Source organism: Agelaius tricolor, unplaced genomic scaffold, assembly GCF_023055355.1.
Source record: "Agelaius tricolor isolate 1412-34295 unplaced genomic scaffold, bAgeTri1.0.p SCAF_27, whole genome shotgun sequence".
NCBI lineage: Eukaryota > Metazoa > Chordata > Aves > Passeriformes > Icteridae > Agelaius > Agelaius tricolor.
In genome coordinates this window covers 7,861,496-7,880,978 of record NW_027269287.1, presented here as the reverse complement: position 1 = coordinate 7,880,978, position 19,483 = coordinate 7,861,496, and the positions used below count along the sequence as shown (strand labels likewise).

At 33.8% G+C, this 19,483-nt stretch overlaps 1 protein-coding gene across 1 annotated transcript in view; it reads left to right on the top strand.

Moving 5' to 3' along the window:
* The window catches only part of KIAA0825 (KIAA0825 ortholog), a 233,101-nt gene that overhangs the window by 98,055 nt on the left and 115,563 nt on the right, over positions 1–19,483 (top strand). Inside the window, exons 13-17 of the mRNA XM_071448657.1 lie at positions 779–918; positions 9,272–9,460; positions 10,975–11,208; positions 12,829–13,237; positions 17,033–17,189. Coding sequence (XP_071304758.1) covers positions 779–918; positions 9,272–9,460; positions 10,975–11,208; positions 12,829–13,237; positions 17,033–17,189 — 1,129 coding nt within the window. The remainder of the gene's footprint in view (positions 1–778; positions 919–9,271; positions 9,461–10,974; positions 11,209–12,828; positions 13,238–17,032; positions 17,190–19,483) is intronic.

Genomic DNA, 19,483 nt, shown 5'->3' with positions numbered 1-19,483 from the left:
CGCCCAGCAGCAGCAGCTGGACGGGGGAGAGACCCGAACTCTTTCCTCACCAGAACCCAAGAGAGCCCCCCAAGGGAGAGCTCTGCTTTTAACCCCGTGTTCTCAGAGGTGGATCCATGTCCTAATGGCCATGTTAGATGCCAATATAAAATCTGAACATCCATTGGCCCAACCATAGCATCCCAAAAAACACATTTCCTGTCAAACCACCACAACTATGCTTTCTCACTTCTCCCTGCTGGTGAAGCAGTAAAACAACCAGTCTAATATTTCTTGTGGATTTTTCAGGACACATAAGAATTGCTCAACGTAAAGTGGAATTTTGCAACCCCTTTGAGCATTTTCACTGCCTTTTACTTAAGAGCTTTATACACTTCATCAAGGAGAGACACTGCACATGTCTTAGTCAACGATTACTGCAATAATAAACTAAAAAATTATACCCTTACATTTATTCAACTGCAGCAAAAAAAACCCCTCCTTTTTGCCTAGAAGAACTAAATAAGTACTGTTCCATGAAAGAGATAAACACAGTTGCTTTGTATCAGATTTAACTGTGGCAGACTAACAAATGTCAGTTTTCTTTTAACTAGTTGAAATTAAGTGCAGTTCTTTCTCTGAGTTGCCTTAAAGTAAGGAAGCATGAAAGCATTTTCAGAGTAATCTGGGAGGAGTTGACACTTAAGGGATTTAGTGTTACATCAGCAATTCAAAGATATTCATTTCATAGATAAATTAACTTTATTATTCTTTCTGTCTTTATCTTATATTTTGAAAGGACTCCATCAGCCAGAGAAATGGCATCCCAAGGTCTGCTGAAGCTGCTCTTATCCCAGCCATACTGTAATTTGAACTTGCTGTTGGAAACATTGCTACACCATGATTGTTTCTTAGTGAAAATTTTGCTGAGAAGCTCAAGTAAGTATTGATATTGTCAATCCATATAAGATTATCAGTGAGAAACACAAATTCATTTTTAACTTAAATGCTGGAGGAAGGCTGACAGCCATTTTGAGGGTTAAGTACCCATTTACTTACCAGTAGGACACTTCTCGAATGGGTAAAAAGATAGAAAAATCATCACTTTTTGAGTGAGAATTTACATAATACACTCAACCAGTGTATTAATAATTTCAAAGCAAACTTCAATTTGATAAAATAGGCTGCTATCATAAATGCAAATGAGTCAAAATTAATTTGAACTTTATGGAGCTTTGATACCGCAACTACTGCGCACAGGTTTTTAAAAGTGTGGATCAGTAGTCTAAAAGAACACTTTCAAAATTACATTTGAACAGTGGAAAGCTTCTTAGATGTTTTGTTGATATTATTATATGCTTGTTGCTGTCGGCATTCTAGAATTACATCTATATGCTTCTGCTTGTTAATTCATTAATGCTGTTTTGAAAGTAGAATAAATAAAAGAATATTTCTACAAATTTTTATTTGCATTCTGATGGTATTGGGTTTGAAGCAACAAACTTTATCACATTTTTCCATTAGTAGTTTGCAGATCAAATGATCATATTGTTGAATAGCTAATGGTATAATCACCTATTTGACTTAGTTTTGCAGGAATATGAGAGTCTTGGTTTCTTTATTTTTTTGGCAAAAAAATTCTTCCTATTTATCAAAAAACTATTAGCTCCACATAATATTGTATATATTTATGTTTATGTGTATTTATCTGTCTATCTATCTATATATAACATGATTTAGTTCTGTCATTTTGAAATGGTCTAATTTGTCGGGAGTACATCTATTTCTGTCACACATCTTATTGAGAGCTGCAGTGCATACAATTGCCTACTCAAACACATGTCATCTTTTACAAAGGCTGACAAATGCTTGATCAGGGTCAGAGTCTTAACCTAGTGTTATACAGTACTGAGTTTTACTATGTGTTTAAATTATTACAGGTAATAAGTGACAGAATCTATTAGTCTATTGACTGACCAACCTCTTAAGCTTTGGAGAAATCCATGTGACTTTGAATTACGAAATGTGTTATTAACACAGGCTTTATTCATGTAACGTCAATATTGGAATGAATAAACTTCAAGTTTAGATAAAGTCAATATCTGTGATGATCCATATAATCTAAATTAATTTCAATAGGGTTAATTGTCTAATGACAGAAATTATGTATTCTTTATTCCTTCTCCTATACAGCCAAGTATACCATAGTTTTTCAGCAATTTGCCCTGGTGATAACAAGACTCCCTGGTATTTATTTACATAGGAATTTTTTAAGAAGGAAAAGCCTTTTCATATATTTTACATTCAATCTTTCCTTTTCCTTTTAAAAACAGGCCAGAAGGCAAAAAATCTTAGGTATTGATGAATTTTCCTGTACTGTTTTAACACTTTGGGATGCTCAAAGTAGACATCATTCAAACACATTAATTTTCATTGTAGTCCCATTGTTCTCATGGTTGTACCACAGGGAGGTTCAGAAGGAATGTATATTTCCCATCATAGCAGGGAGTACTGTTGTGAATGCCAACAGAGTATTTGTAGAGAAGCTATTTGGGCATGATTCATGTTGCTAAATATTATAAGAAGGATAACATATTTGTTGAAGCTATTAAAACGCCATGTATATAATTATATGCTATCTGGACAGGAAAATGAAAAAGTGCAATTTTGTAATTTTTTTGTGCATTATGATATGTGAAATGTACATAAAAATTAAAATATGTAAATATGATGTTATTGCGTCAAAAAATACTAAAGGTAATAAGGTTACCCAGAACAGAACCTTTTATTTGTCTTCAGTGCACATAGCTACTGCATAGAGGCAATTTTGAAAAGATGGCTGAAAAATTTGATTTGCGTATTTGACCTCTGAAACAAGCTGTGAGTCTAAATAACCTAGGTGTGTTAAATTACAGTCCCATATAATCTTAGAGTTTTTTTCAATAGGTCCAACATCCAGCAACTTTTTGTTCAAGACATGTTCTTGTGTGAGTAAAGGGTCTAAGGTCTCTGCTGTGGCTTTGCAGAGACCTTAGAGAAAAATAGTGACGGTAGCTGGTACCATGTTAGTCTTCTGACAAAATAAGCTACTTTGCAATTTACTTGGCAGATTTTTTTAAACCAATATTGCCTTATCATTCATGGATGTGAAATAGAAATTGATTATTTTGATAAGCAAAAAATTAAAGAGGAAAAAAGGAAGTGGTATCTCTATAAAATAAGCAGATGAATCCAGAAGATGCTGATGTCAAAAAGTGAAGGATGTAAGTGAATTCTGAGAATTTCTGCTAGATTTGCTCTAAATACACATCATGCCAGTTGAACAGTCTGGGACTTCTTTTTTGATAATCATTATTTCTAGGAATCAGGGGTTTTTCTTTGCACAGTAAAGCAAACAGCTATAGCTTTATTGGATTGCACTGGCCCAACTCAGGATTAATATGTGTCAGAGGGGACCCCATCAGATAGTAGACCTGGCCACTTATGAATAGCAGATAAGACAGTAGTCACTAAGAAATTGTCACTGAGAAATTGTCAACAAGATGCATTCTAGACCTTCAGTCAGGGTCTCATACATTTGTTTAGGAAGAGATAGTAAGTGTCAAGTTGATGAAGAACAACAGAAAATGCAATATATTGCTTTTTAATCTTCAAAATAATCTTATTGATTACCATAAAAACTTGAGACTGCAGTTGTTACAGAAATTTAATTTGTCTTTCTATATACAACCTTAAAGTTAATATTGGCATGTGGAGATAAACTGTAAGAAATCTGCATTCACAGCAGGACCATGCTGTTGGCAGTTTCACCTAATGTTTTTGGCTTGCACAGTACCTATTTGAAAGACTACTAGAAGACAGTATTGTTTAGTCTGTACATCTCAACATAGATGATATTCTGGGCCCCACTAAATTTTGAATTAAGAATTGATAGTAATTTACAAATATTCTGTAATAAGTCTCAGGCTGCAAATCTGAAATTGGACCAAAATAAATGTGATTTGCTTCAAAAAGAGATCAATTACCTTGCACACGTAAGAAGGCTGGGGGAGGGAAGATATCCACCAAGAAAATATAATTGTGTGGTGGACCATTATACAACTTTCTAGACACTAGTAGATATTAGGAGTTTTCTAAGACTGTTATTTTATTCCCCTTTTTCTGGAAAGAGAATGTGGAAATGTATTTGTAGAACTGAAAGATTTTTTTCCCCACTCCAGTTCTTTGCCTGCTTTGAAACCGTTCTCTAACTGCCAGGAAGTATAATGTGTCATTTTAAGGTAAATTTTAAGTACTAATTAATTTTTAATAAAATTTAATAAATTACATTTTAGACACATGAAAGTAAATAGCACTGGTTTTTTGTGGGTTACCCTAAAAGTACAGTGAAAAGTGGTAACTTCACTAGTTGACCTCATTGACTGAACTACTAGTGGCAGTAATGAGTTATAACAGAAGAAAATGTACATGCCTTACATGAATTACCAACTCCATCAAAACTCTGGCATTGTTAAAATCTGTAACAATTTTTATTTCAAGTTCTTGAGGGTCATTCTTTCTTCTTGTACTTTCATTGTACTTTCTTGTACTTTCTGCTAATGATTCCTTGGATTTAATAATCCTGTCATGGTCTATCACATAAGTGAAAAAACTAGCAACCGTTCTAGTTCCATGGCTCAACCACACACCATTTTGGGAAAAGTAGTCTTGCAGATTTTGGTCACAAAACTCGGATGTTGATCTGTAACCTTGCCCTCAATAAGGTGAACAGAAGTAAATCTCATAGAGTAATTTATATCTTTGCTCAGAGACAGATCTCTCCTCCTGGTATTTGTGGATCATCCAATATAAGGCTCGTGCGTACCTCTTTGTGATAGCAGTCTGTATCATGGTAGCCTAATGGTTAGAAGATTACTTTTAAAGAGGCACCTCCTCAAAAGGTCTATCTGACCAGTAAGCTTATTGGATTCTGTACCTGCATAAGCAACGGAGGATAAGTAAAAAAGGGACCCTAATACAGATATCCTGTTCCATTTGGTGACTTTCCAGTGATAAGCTAAAGAAAACATGGAGTTTCTGAAAACCTACATAGGATTTCCTATTTGGACAGCAGTGGATCCCTGCTGTGAATACCTTACCTTTTCTTGACAGAGTGTGAAGATAGTGTCTGATACGTGTGTGATAGACTTGGTGTCTGTGATATGTGGTCATATGGTTAGCTTTTCAAAGACATAGTAGTTTCTGGTAGGAACTTCTTGCTGCAGTAGAGATCTTGACTGAGTAAGTTTTAAGAAGGTAAGCTGTTTAGTATCTACCCAAATACATAGAGGAACACTAGGGAGCTAACGTGGCCATAGGACTACATTCAGTATTGCCTTATGAAATTTTGGCTGTCAGAATGTCATACTTTCTGCATACTATCCCATAAAATCAGTACTGGAGGTATTCTGACAGTAATACGTTTTTCTATTGGCCATATATCTATCTAAGATAGATTCTACAGAAATCACTAACTCAGAAATTCATTAATGGAAGCTTCTTCTCAGATAGCTTCTTCTCAGATAGCTTCTTTTCTCAGTTGAAAATAAATTGTTTAGGGAGAAAAAACTCTAAATGGAGTTGAGTGAAATTAAAATGCTGTGGCGTTGATGACATATAAATATATACCTACAGAAGTAGTTTGCTGATATATTAATAATCTGTGGGCAGATTCTAAAGCTTCTTTGGCATGTTGAGCTTTATGGTTGTCATAAATTTAGGATTTATTTGATTCATAGATAGCAACTAATACAGAGCTTATTATTATTTGGGATGTATTAAATTGAAACAGGTAGGTTTAAGATCTGGGTTTTATTCAGAATAGGAGTAATGGGATCCTGAGATTAGCTTAGTTGGTTAGGACATGGTGCTGTTAGGAACAAGGTTGTCAGTTCAATCCCCCATACGGGCCATTTACTTAAGAGTTGGACTTGATGACCCTTGTGGGTCCCTTCCAACTCAGAGTATTCTGTGACTCTTCCATGAATCTATAATGTAAAATTTCTCCTTGGAATTGAAAACTAAAATAATACACCAACTTCCAAAATGAAGCCATGTTCAAAGTTACAATAGATTTTTGCTGTCACTGGAGAGGAGCAACTCTGAAAGAAAAGTAAAATGATCTACCAGGTAAGATACAGCAAGGAACAGATAAAAAGTCAGTGATAGAAACAGCACTGAGAATGGAGTGTACTGCAGACTGCCTGCTGAAGTATTTGATTCTATAAACAAATAAAGCATATCCTTTTTGCATTCTTTATATCCTGATCAGTTACTGTTGTTTAAAGAAACCTTTAGAATCAGTAAAGAAAGCAAAACTTTCATGCTCCTTGCAAATTAAAGACCACTATCAGAAATATTTTTTTCCATCTTCAATTCATCTTCCTAAGTGAAACAGCATATATGAATTTGAGTTTTGACCACCTCTTTTGGTCAAAAAAGACAGCATAATTATTTGTATCTTGGCTGACGTGTATGGATTAGCTCAGGAGAGTGAGGTCTAGCATTAGTAACAGGATTTTCTGAATTCAGCAAGATTCATTTTATGGCTAGACTAGTCAGGTAAGTGCTGGATGAGTGATAATGTTGGCAAATTACTGGGTGGTATTTCTATCAGTAAGAAAGAAATGTGGATAAATTGCACTTGTAACTCTGCCTTTCTGAAGTTATGCTTTTAAAATACATGGTAGTATCCCAAGAGATTTAGTGCATTATTTTGTCATAGGAAGAATGATTCATTGTGAATGGTTAGGGCATAGCTTTTATTCAATAGATACATAATTTTCTTATAGAGATATATATTAAAAAGAAAAGTATTCTAATATGTTTTTGTATATTTTGTACATATAGAACAACATGATATATGGAAATAACAGACAGCTGTTTTTTTTATTTTAGCAGGTATCTTGATAAATATATAGCCACATTTATGTATGAATGCTAAGTCTTGCTGAAATAATATGGAAGCATCTCCTTTGAGCTGCCTATGGGAGCTTTAGGTTCCCTTCACAAATTAGCTTCTGCTGTACAAATGCAGTCAGTGAAAAAAATAGAGGGAAGCATCACAGGGCAGTAAGTAAAATACTTGTCATATAAATTCTGTTCTATGTAATAATTAACAAGAAGGCTGCATTGGAGTTCAAACTGATATGAATATTTAATGTTATGACAGGTGAACTAATAAATGTAAAAGAAAAATCTAAGGCAAGAGAAATCAATGTATCTTTCTGTAGACTCCTAATTCATAGTATTTAACCAGCTATACTGATCTGCTAGCTAAACTTTTCGAATGACATTATCCTTTAAGGTCCCTTCTAACCCAAGGGATTCTGTGATTCTATGATCCATGACCACTTATCAATCAGAAAACTGATTTTAACCTGAGCTTTCAGGTTGTTACAACAAGGACAGCATTTACTTCAGGGTAAAGCAAAAAAAAGCTGATGAATAATTACATGACTTGTTATATTTAGTCACAGAATGATTTAGTAGTGGATTCGTGCAGATCTTTGCTTAAAAGCACAAGAGTTGCATTATACAGTCGTTATAACAAGATGTATTATAGCCCTTTCTACAAAATTCTTTTATGCTCATCTTTCTTTATCTAAATCTTTTGGCAGCACTAATTGATTTGAAAATTAGTATATTAGTAAGTTGTGACTTAAACTTTCCATTGGTCATAAACCAAATTTAGGCTTAATTTCAAGTCATGAGCACCTTTAAACAAACCAATTCCCCATCATGTACTTCAAAGGCAGTTTACATAGTACTTGAAATCTTAGCAAAACTCACCCTAGAATTTGGTTAAATTAATTTCAAAAATAAATACTTACAGTAATAGAATCAAAGTTCATTTCAGATTTTCATCTCACCATTTGAACTGCTTTTTCTGCTTTGATGGTTAGTTCTTTGTCATACATATACCTGGTTTGAGTGAATAAGTGGAATCCATTTGATTCTTCACTTAGAGGCATCTGGAATTGAAAACAATAAATGTCAGCGCACTCAGCTCATAGGAAAAAGAAAGCTGATTAAAAACCTTTCTTATTGCAGATCTGTCTGCTGCCTTGGAGAAAAAAAGCCACATATTGTTGGTTATGAAATTAGTGATCATGTTTTTCAGCTTTCTACATCCTCTGTTTCTGCTAAGGTTGCATGCTACCTAGATTGAATAATTTACAGTAATGCATGAATTAGGTTGTAGGAATTCAGAAGAGAGTAAAATGAGATTTTTTTTAGTTCTCAAGTCATTCAAAGATGGGTTGAAAGCAATGATTTTCCATTATGGTAGATTTTGAAGACTCCCATCTTTCTCCTCCACAGGTTGCTAAAGATAAAGACAATGAAACTGGCAGAAAGCAATGACATTTTACAGTATAATTTTATCTAAATACTTTTTACAGAAACCACTGTTTTTGCAAACTAGAAATTTAAATTAAGAGTATTTAACAGGTTATGGCTCTGGTTCTCACAGTTGGAAGCATATTTCACAAGCAGGTGGGAAGCTCAGGTCTTCAACGTTAGCACAAATCAAAGTCATTGAATTGCATTGATTCCTGGAGTTTTGAACATATTCTTATGTGTTATATGAGGAAGATTGTGTTATAATGATTGTCAGAAGTATTTGTAAATATTTGTAAGTTTACATAGTACTTGAAATCTTAGCAAAACTCCCTGTAGAATTTGGTTAAATTAATATCACTTTATGATATTCACTACTTGTCTTTAAAATCTGTATTTTATCAGGGCTGAGATTTTGTTTTGTGGAACTGTTTTATTCTGAATTTCATCTTACACTGAAAAACAAAGCACATTGTAGGGAATATGGAGCTGCTACTTTTCTTAGTTTTTTATATCTAAATGGGATTTTATTGTTTCATATGACTATTATATAAGGAAGAGTTAAGCAGTAATAGATTTTTGACTGTGATTCTGCAGTTTAGAATCTAATGATTAATCTTCAGTAAATAATAAATTTCCAATTACAATCAATTCCAATTTAATTATGAATTAAATAGGCACATTTCATAGTTTGAAAACATGCCTAAGTCTCTTTCTTTATTGGCTACGCATAATCCAGGAAGACAGTCAACTGTTATTAGGCAGAGAAAGATCAGATTTTAGTATCTGTAAGTGTTATTGTTTGAAATATTATTCAGATACACTTTGCAGTTTGTTTTGAATAATACTATCGATTACTGAGACCTTAAATTACTTGGAAATTATTGGAACTATGTTTTTGTTTATTTTGAAGGTAATCAAGCATTAAATTGTGGTGAACAAAGTTCTCTCTTGGAACAGGAAAATAACAAAGAGCCTACTCTGATTGAAACAATCTTCACAGTATTGTCTTACTGCACTTTATCACCCAAATCTCTTGGCATTGCTTTTGAGTCCTACATGGAAAAAGAGCTGCTGTGGAACTGCTTATACAATATGACAGGTTTTTATTCATTTATTAATTTCTTAATAAGCATTTCAAATCTGATGTTAACTGTTGTTCATTTTGAGACATGCAGTGAGTATTATTTTTAGCATAATCAATCAGGTGAAAGTATGTTAGCTTACTTCAAAATTATAGTATTATTTATGGGTTTGTGCAGTCAGACCATGGTAGGAGTGGTTAAAATTTTGAAGAATGCAGAGGTTCCAGAGCAGTGTTGTTGACCAGGAGTCTGATGACCTTAAGTGTTTGTCTTACCAGCAGACTGGCTGCAGAATGTTTTTGTAGGTCTCTACCAGTAGAGGTTCTTCATCTCTATGCATTCAACAGCTCCAGACCTTTGCCACAATTTAAAAGAGAGGATGCAAGGAAGAAGAGTGGAAAACGAGAAGGAAGGACTTCTTCTCCTACTGAGGGAGAAATAATCTGATGAGCATTTAGTTTCTATTGTCAACAGGCATTCAGCCTCTTAATTTTCTGTTGAGGGGGAGAGCTGGCCTCACAATTAGACCAACTAATTCTATCCCTTAGGAAAACAGTTTTCAACCAGAAAAGAGAGGTGAGGTTTAGAAGGGTGATATTGCAAATTATGGATTAAAAGCAGGAGGGCTCAAAAGAAGAGCATGAAAATGGGAGAATGCATGAGGGGAAATAGAATTATGAGCATCACAAAATAGAAAACAACGATAAAAGTGCTCAGATACTTCTCAGAGAAAAATGGGATTGCAAAAAGTAGAAGTTTAACATGTAAGAGGAAGAAAAACAGAGAAATAGTGCTTGGAAGCTTCCAGAAAGACCATGATTAGATCAGCAAAAAGTAGAGGGAAGCAGAAGTATGAGCAAAGGATGTAAAGATCTAACATGTCAAAACATCTGTCTGAAATGCTCTGCAACACTCTATCTGACAATTGCAGCTCCATGACAATGGAGAAACTGCAGTTTCCTGTGGTATTAAGAATGTGGAGAAGATTGATACTTGTTGTAGTGTCAATAACTGTATTTAGGATGGTGTGTTTTGAACATGCAGTCTGATGACATGCTGTGTTTCTATTGATAACTATTATTTGTATGTATTTTTGCTTCCAAAATACCTTTCTTTTCCTTTACTGTCGGTTGTATAGCAGTTTGGGTATGTAATAAATGCAACATCATTAATACTTTCAAGACAAGAAAGTAGGAAAAAAGGTATATCTGTTTGCCTCATTGATGCCTAACAAATACTTTAATGTTTTCCATATAAAAAGGAAGACATCAATCAGCTTAAATAGAATTTTTAAAATATATCAGTAGAGAAATGAGAATTAAGGAAATAAATGGATTTTTTTGTCAGTACTGTATTAAGATGGTACCAAGATGCCCTATGTTTTGCATTATACTCTTTCTTAATTTGTAACAGACAAATAGATCTAATTTATTATGACATAATGTTAATTTTTTTTTCCATAAGAATTCTGAAAACACTTTCTGAAACAGATTTACACTTACTGAATAGTTAATAGTTCTTCCTTCTGAAGTTTCCAGTTGTGGTGAGTCGGAGCCAGAAGTTGTCAGATGCTTGAAGTTGACTTTGATTAATTCAGTGAAGGGTATAGTGAAACAAATAATTTCTTTGATGCATTCATGGGAGGCAACAGAAAACTATGGAACGTACCAGCACAAGCAAATAGTTCCTGAAGGTTTACTGAAAACTGTTCCAAAGGAATGGAATTACACTCCTCGGGAAATGAAGAGAAAAGAATCTGGCAAATGTAGGTGAAATTTATACATAATATTTATATATGTGTACAATGCATCCTATAAGCTTCTCATAAAAACTTTTAAGTCATTTACTCCAAAAGTAGGCAATTAAATTTTGTGAGTGTTATAGCTTTACAATGAATAAACTATTCCTAAACATCCTGTGGTGGTTGGGGTGTTTTCAGTACTTTCCATTAAAATTTGGTTATTCTTTTTTGAGGCTTGCAGCCATACATATACAAACAAGATTTTGAAAATAATCAGTATTGTAGTATTGGTAATAATATGCTGGAGATGTTTCCAGCATCTGGCAGTAGTCAGATGGGATTCAAAACAAAGTGAAGAATAATGCCTATACTTTGGCCTCAATGGCTGTAAGCAGCTTTCCTTTTATCATCTTTTCATTTGGGACTGTCATTCGCCCCAACTTTACCACACAGCAATTTATGCTTGAATAAAACAAGCACTGAAACTTTTGTGGAATATGCTGCTGCTTGGTTGTTGAAACAGTAAAGGAAGAAAGAAATCATACAGAACAGGAGGTATTTTGAAGGTGATTAGATGTAAAGCTGATTTCTGGTATATATTTTCATAGCCCACAGTGCCTAAAGCATCTGTCATTTCAGGTCGTCATTCAGAAGGCTAACTTTTAGAAACATTTTGTGATAAATTTTTGCCACCAAAATATTACCTGATTTTTTTCAAAACTGTAGTATATTGTGGCACAGTGTTTTGAGTATGTAGATTGTGGCCAAGCCAGGGAATCAATCCATTCTTTTTTTTCATACGTCTTCACTGCACTCTCATTTTAATCTAGAATTTTTGTATGGCTATTTTAGGCTAATTGCTATGTGTGAACTGATATGCAAACTGAGAGGTAACAGTCTAGGTAATTGTCTTCAAGACAATTTAAATTTGTATGTGTGGTATCTAGAACAGATATGGTTTCTTTTTTTAATAAAAGAAAAACATTTGGAATGCAGGTGCAATGACACAGGGTTTTCTTGAATTGTTGGAGATTGGTGCTTTTTTTTATCTTGACACCTTTTGCTATGTTTTTCATTTTATATATGTCTTGGGTTTTGAGCAGCACAATTTCTCTGTAGTTACTTTTATAGCTACTTTTATTATCTGGGGTCTTTAAAATGCAGTGCTATCTAGTGTTGATGTTTGTATGAAAGATGATGAACTGAACTTTTGTAATTTTGGACATAGAAAAGAATTTATAAAAAACTAGAGGTTATAAATGTATGTAATATTCTGATACACTTAGCACAATGCTTCAGTTGTGAAGTTGAAAAATACTATAATCTTGAAGACAACTTTTTACCATTCAGAATACCTGAGTACTGTCTTTCTCGTGAATCTGTAACAACTGTGCACAGCTGGACTAATTGTTGAGAGTCACAGTCTAAATTTTAAATTTTCTGCTTTTAATTAATGTAGTTGTTTGAGTTTTGTGGGATTTATGTGCAGATAGCATAATACAAGTGAAACTACAGTGTTGAGTACTTAAGCTTTTTACCCATTTTCAGTACAAAAGGAAGTCAGAAATTATCATACAACATTCAGAAGCAGTTAGAACTATACTGTTAATGTTAATCATATAATCTTTTCTTTCTATTTTTAAGGCTTCACAAGGCTTGCAGCTCAAGCAGTATCTATTGTAATCAGCAAGTTACCTACAGTGATTGCATGTTTGCCTCCCCCAGTTAAATACTTCTTTTTTCTGGCTGAGAGAAAAATGTCAAGAAACTTTGCTGAATTGAAGAAAGCTGGTCTGCTTGTCTGGAACTTGATTGTAATTATATGTCGGATATTTGAGGATGGAAATACTGCAGAATTTTTAACAGGTGCAACACTTGACAGATGGAGCAAAGAAAAACTCAGTTTAGTTCGTGTGTGCTTAGAAAGTATTATGGGAAAACAGAAAAGTGGTCCTAAGCAAGTGACCCAGAAGATTATACAAAGCATTGAGCAGCAAAGACCAAACTGGATTGAGAACCAGTTGCTGAAGGCAAGAAAATTGAGCATAGACTGGTAAGGACATAGTATTTTTCAAATGCTATTATTTGCTCTTTATTTTACTGGATTATTGGCATGTTTATGGCTACTGCTTAATTTTAAGGAAAAGAGATGAGCAGTGATCTTATATGAAACAGATTAGTCCTAAATATTGATATACCATGGGTTTGTAATTTAAGTTCATAGCTGAAACACTAAAATAGGGTAGTTTCATCAGAACGGTGTGTTCATAGTACTACAAGATTTCATGTTATCAAAAATATGGACAAGTCCATTATCTTTCAAAATGTGAACCCGTACTAAATACATTTATAATTTAATTTTACTGTGGTGATTAAATTAAGAGGAACTGTGAGAAGTTTTCAGTGTTCATCTGTGAATAAAAAGTAAGCATACTTTATTCTAAAACATATAAAACCCTGAGGCAAATAGGGTATATCATAAAAGGACAAGAATAATATCCTGTTGTGCCTTTCTGAGAAAATACCAATTTTTCCTTCAGATTTGACACTAAGACCTTTACAGTGATTTTTCAAGGAGTTGTGTACATGTCAGTGTGTTTGTAGTCCAGTCTGTTTTAATGTTGCTTTCATGTATCATTCTGTAAAAATACCATTCATCAACTTTGCCATATTAGATTGATTGGAATAACATGACTTACTGAATTAAATTGTAACCACCGAAAGTAAGATTGCTGGTTTATTCCGTGAATATTCTTGAAGGTTGCAGTTGTTGTTGTCATGTCAGGATTTGTCCCTATAAACAAAGGATACAGTGATTGTAGGCTGGAATCAGTGATACCACTGAACAGGTTTTCATGCAGGTTTTCATCAGTGATACCACTGAACAGGTTTTTAAGGGACAGTGTCCTGTTTCTTTGAGTAGTCAGTTAATGTGGGTAGCAGTAATAAATGTGGTAAGCAGTAATAGTGTCACACAAACACTCATTGACACTGACCTTTGTTATCTTTGCATTTCCATTTAATTCTAATTTACAAGATCTAATCCAATGATTAAAGGATTGAAGCCGGATGCCAGTGACTGATTGAGTTTTAGAATAAAAGAGCATAATGATAATTTGTAAATTGATACTTAACACAGTGGTCCATAATACAGTTTGTAATGTCACTGAGAGAATAGGTACTTCTTAAAAACAAATATAGAAAGACAATATTGTGGATAGACTCTAAAAACTAAAACTTGAGTTAATTTACACATCTTCAGAAAATGAGAATTTTAAATTAATATGCTACTGTATTTTCTTTTGTAAAATACAACAAAAATGCTGTGTTACATGTTAGGTACCAGATTGTGGAAAGTAAAACATGGGAAAATGTTTCTGCATGTCTACAGTTTGTTTACAGCAACGAGAGAACTAGCTTGTGACTAGGCCTGGTAATTTTAAGCTTAGAATGAAGAATACATCACCTGCTCTCCAAGTGAGCAGTTATTTGATGCAGTTATGAAGTTGACTCCCCTGACTTGAGTTGCATTTCTGCAAGAAAAATCTAATATGAATGTTGTTTTTCCACTTTTCATTCAAATATTATGAGTCAATATCTGTGGGAAAAAAAGATCCAGTTTATAAATACCTGAGATATCTAGAGATAAATGTTATTGTAAATGCAAATTACAAAACTAATATATTAGAGCTGAAATTCAAATAATCAATTAAAGTAAGTAGTGACCACATAATTACTAAACTAAAAACAGTCTTTCAAGAGGGGATTTATGATTTTCATGAATGAAATTACTATATTGTAATTATATACTATGTACTATATTTGTGCTGTGTAACCATTCAATAATCAAATTATTTTCTGATTTAGCTGGATGCATGTGCATATATACACACATATTTATAAATGTTTATAGACTTCTAATAGATACATAGGAAAGAAAAAACCCAATAAATTTCAAAAATTTATTTGGGACTCATCTACACAGCCATAAAAACATTTTTGAAGTGTAGTGGGCTTTTGTAAGTAAAATTCTTGCTTGATTTCATGTTATGTTATTATTATCAGAATTGCTATTTACACACAAAGTCTAAATAATATATATTAACTTAATTTTAAAGAATATTTCAAAAATTATAGCCCTCATTGAAAGGTTCAGAAAATGGCAAAGGTTCTTTACCTGTCTTGTGTACTGCCTGAAAGTATTACTATTCATTAAAGTAACCTTCACTTTATGGTAGCACCAGAGCTGTAAACAGTCACGTTAGATTCTAAAAAACACACATCTTGGGAAGAAAAGAAATGTCTGTCTTTGCAAAGTAATTTGTCGAATTGAAGATTATTGTTTTTCATCATGGTGACCCTGACCTTGCTGGCTGGGTGCATATACAGATTAAGATGAATGCAGTTATTCCTTGGCTGAGGTCTGCGTCTCTCAGGGCACATTCTTGCTAATGACATGATTGATAGGCAGTCCCAAATCCAGAAAGGAAGTCATTAATCATAGTGCTGCCTGAATCCAATCATCTGCTTCACCTGTGCAGTAACGGGCAGTAAAGAATACAATTTGGGTGCTGGCACTGATACATTCCTTTGTCAGAGGTCCTTAGCTTTTTCAATGTTAGTTGCTAAGAATTTTGACACGACATTCAGATTGTATCTTTATGTGGCATCAAATATCAGCCTTAAATGTGCTTTAATTTAAAGATCAATTTCTTTGAAGCTTTTTTGTAAAGTACACCATAATAATGTAGTATCACTTACTTGCATTCAGCAAAGAACAAAATTATAGTTTATATTTTGAAACTATTTGCCCTGTAGGACATTCTGAAACTGCATGTGGAAGCAATATGTATTGGCTTTAATGTCCAGCAGCTGTGCAGCATTTCAGAGAGCCTGTAGGTCAAACAGCAACTTTCAGAAGGACTGATTTTGTAACCATGGCACACTTTAAACAGTAAACTGCAACCACAGTGGTTTTGTTTTCAGATTTTTGGGATTTTTTTGATGTTTTGTTTTTTGTTTTACTTCTTAACAATTACAACACTGATTTTTTATTTGATTGATAATGCTTCCTTGGTTTATTTTAAATTATCCAACCGTGTCTGTAGAAAAGACAATATTTGTTAATCTTTTGAATTCTTGACACATACATGTTAAATACCTGTGCTGCAGCTCTAGTATTTGAGGAAAATTTCAGTACTACTTCTTTCCTAGACTTCATCAGTAGCAGTACTAAGATAGTAACTTGTGGTTGCATGCAGAGTCCGACAATGATCAGAGATTTGAATGCACATTTTTGGAGGCATTTGGAAATGTCACTTTCAGATTTTCATGGTAGAAGTTTCACACAAATACAAAAAAAGCCCCAAGGAAAGGTATAGGGCAAAAAATGCAACAAGTGGCAAATAGGGACCTTTTAAATGGTTAACAACATAGCAGTGGAAAGAAAATTACTTCAATTTAAAACTTCTAACCTATACTTAAAGTAATGGCTACCTTTCTGACATGTTAATTAGGCTTTAATATATGCTGTGACAGGCAAAGAAAAATGCACAAGAGATCAAATGTAAATGCCATTTTTAGTACCAAAGATACTTCTCTAGGGGAAACGAAAATATTTGCTACTTCTTTATCCTTAAGGAGTGTTTTATCTGTTCATCTTTCCAATTAAGGTGATTAAAATTAGTATAATACTGTTATTTAACGCATATTATGTGAGAGATATATGTAGGGCAACATATGTCTAAGTACTTCCAGGTTTTTTTGAATATGTAGTTCTAGCTGAATTGATATTAATATTTTGCTCTTTATAAATTTAACTTAGGACTGTATCTTTTCTATCTTCTAGTGCCTCAGTCACAGTTGAAGGTACAACATTAGAGGAAGGAGGTATTGCACTTGGATTGTCTGAGCATAATATAAACATGATGGTCCTGGATATCTGCCACAAACCAGGTGGTAGTGAGTACCTGAGGCAGATTTATCACATCATCCGGCTCAATGAGGTAGGGAAACGGCCTTTCCACAGACCAATTAGGTGTGTACTGGCCTGGGGCAACATCTGCTGGCAGCTAAGGGTTAGTCAAGGAGGTGATAATAGTTCTTAAAATCAATATAGAATCCTATATTGTGTTGTAATAGAATCCATTCAGTTTAGGCTTTTGTGCATTTCTACAGAAAAGACTACGTTGTAGAAAACACTGTAGATTTTATTTAGGTACTTAGACAGTAGTATGGCTCATAAACTTCCTTCAGTTTCATGTTGTAGACCACAGATTCATTTTAGGAGTCTGAGCACAGTTTAGAAAAAAATTGAAAAATCAACGAAGACTGTTGAAGAATTGACTGTTACAAAGGTAAAATTACACTTGGTTAATTAACTATCTTGGTTTAAACAAACAAGCAACCCTTATGGCTATACTGAGGAAGTAAATGAAATCTTACTCAATTTAGACAATTCAGTTCAGCCAAAGTGCTTTTAAAATTACAAGATACAAATTCAGATTTATTTGCTGCATATGGAATTTTGGCAATGTAAAAGAGTAATTGCATTATTTCTAAGGCTGTTCTAAATTGCCCCAAGTTACCAAAAGCATTTTGGTTTTATTCACTGAAATAAACATAGGTTTGTTTAAATTGTATGGTTACACAACTTAATTTAGAAAGTTCTGGTTTTAGTTTTAATTACTAAATTCCTTGAATGCATAAGCAGGTGCTTAAGACCCTTGAAAGTGTACAGAAGTGTTTATAATAAAATACAAAAGAATGCAAATATAGGTAGAGGCCAGGATTTTTCTTCTGAAAAACCTGGTTGCAGAAAACCCTGACTTAGAGAGCTATGTCTGTAGGGAGGCCATGGAGAGCACCTTAGTACACACACTGTGCTTCTGAAAATAGGATCCAACTGTTTAGTTCCTAAGTAGAGGCTTAAAAATAACCTTTATGAATCTGCCTTTGGAAGCATCAGAAGCAATGTAAGCATATATGCAGAGATGGCAACCTTACATTAGTACAGTATAGAATCTTTTCAAGTTTCAATTTCCTGAACAATTAACTGGTTTAGGAAGTGAAGTGAAAATTATTACTGTAATAAACAAAACTTCCTCACCTGGAGCACATTCAGGATTACTATTAGGTATAAAGAGATGTGGAAAAGACCATCGAAAATAGCATATACTCCAGAAGTTAGGACAGTTACCTAGGGGACAGCATATGCAGGCTCAAATCTTTATACTTCCTGGTTTATACAGGGAATTGAATCTGCATCTCCCACATCTGAACTAATTCCCCAAACCTCCATACCATTAGCTATCAGCATGGAACTCCTTTTTCCCTTGTTGGAGTTGTTTTGCCTTGTAGAAATAGTGGTAAAAATGCATTCTGTAACTTTTAGGGTCAAAAAATAGAATGATAGCTGAAGGAATAAAATGCACATCCTGGGTTTTGGAGACCCCGATCTAACATCTGACTCCTGTGAGTATTCAGTTAGTTATACAAAGTGGAGCAGCTCCAATAGGAAGTATGAAGCTAAGAGAATTAGGGGGAAAAGGGACTTCAGCCTGACTTTCCACATCCCAGGTGTCTCTCCTTGAATTTCTGCAGCTAGTAAGACCCTTTTTAAAAATAGAACATTTCTCAGTGGAAAAAACTGTATTGTTTTAAAAGAGAAGAAGAAGAAGAGAGATCCTGACCAGCTTGAGTTACAGAAGGATTTACCTGTATTACTTTCAAATGCCTTTGAAACCATTACAAAACATTTTAATGCTTAGCATGGTATTATGATTATGAACTTTTCAATATTATTTTTCAAAACCTAAATTATGTTTTATGTGCCTGCCCAAGAAATAGATTTGATTGTGTATTCAAAGGTCCACTCTTTTGTTTAAGGACTCCTTGCAATGTCCCGGGATTGTGTTCTTAAAATAAGTTTAGAGATCTTTATGCTGCACTGCTTGGTAATCATGTGTAAAAACAAAATCATGGGACAGAAAATTGGTGTTCTTAGTAATATTCCTTAGAAAAGCAGGTGAAAAGGTATATGGGTTCTTGGAAGCTGGATTTTAAAATAGAGATATGATTTTATAAAAATTTTTAACAGTTACTGTATACTCAAAACAGTGTTCAGCCCTTCATGTGTTTGCAAAAAAAAAAAAAAAAAATTAAAATATTTTTTTAGTTATGACAACCAAAGAGATAACTCTTCTGAGCTGTAAGGCTCAATAATATTCTGTATACTTGATCTGATGCCCAGTCAGTGTACTGAGGATATAGTTCACATGTTTACAGATATGATCTCATA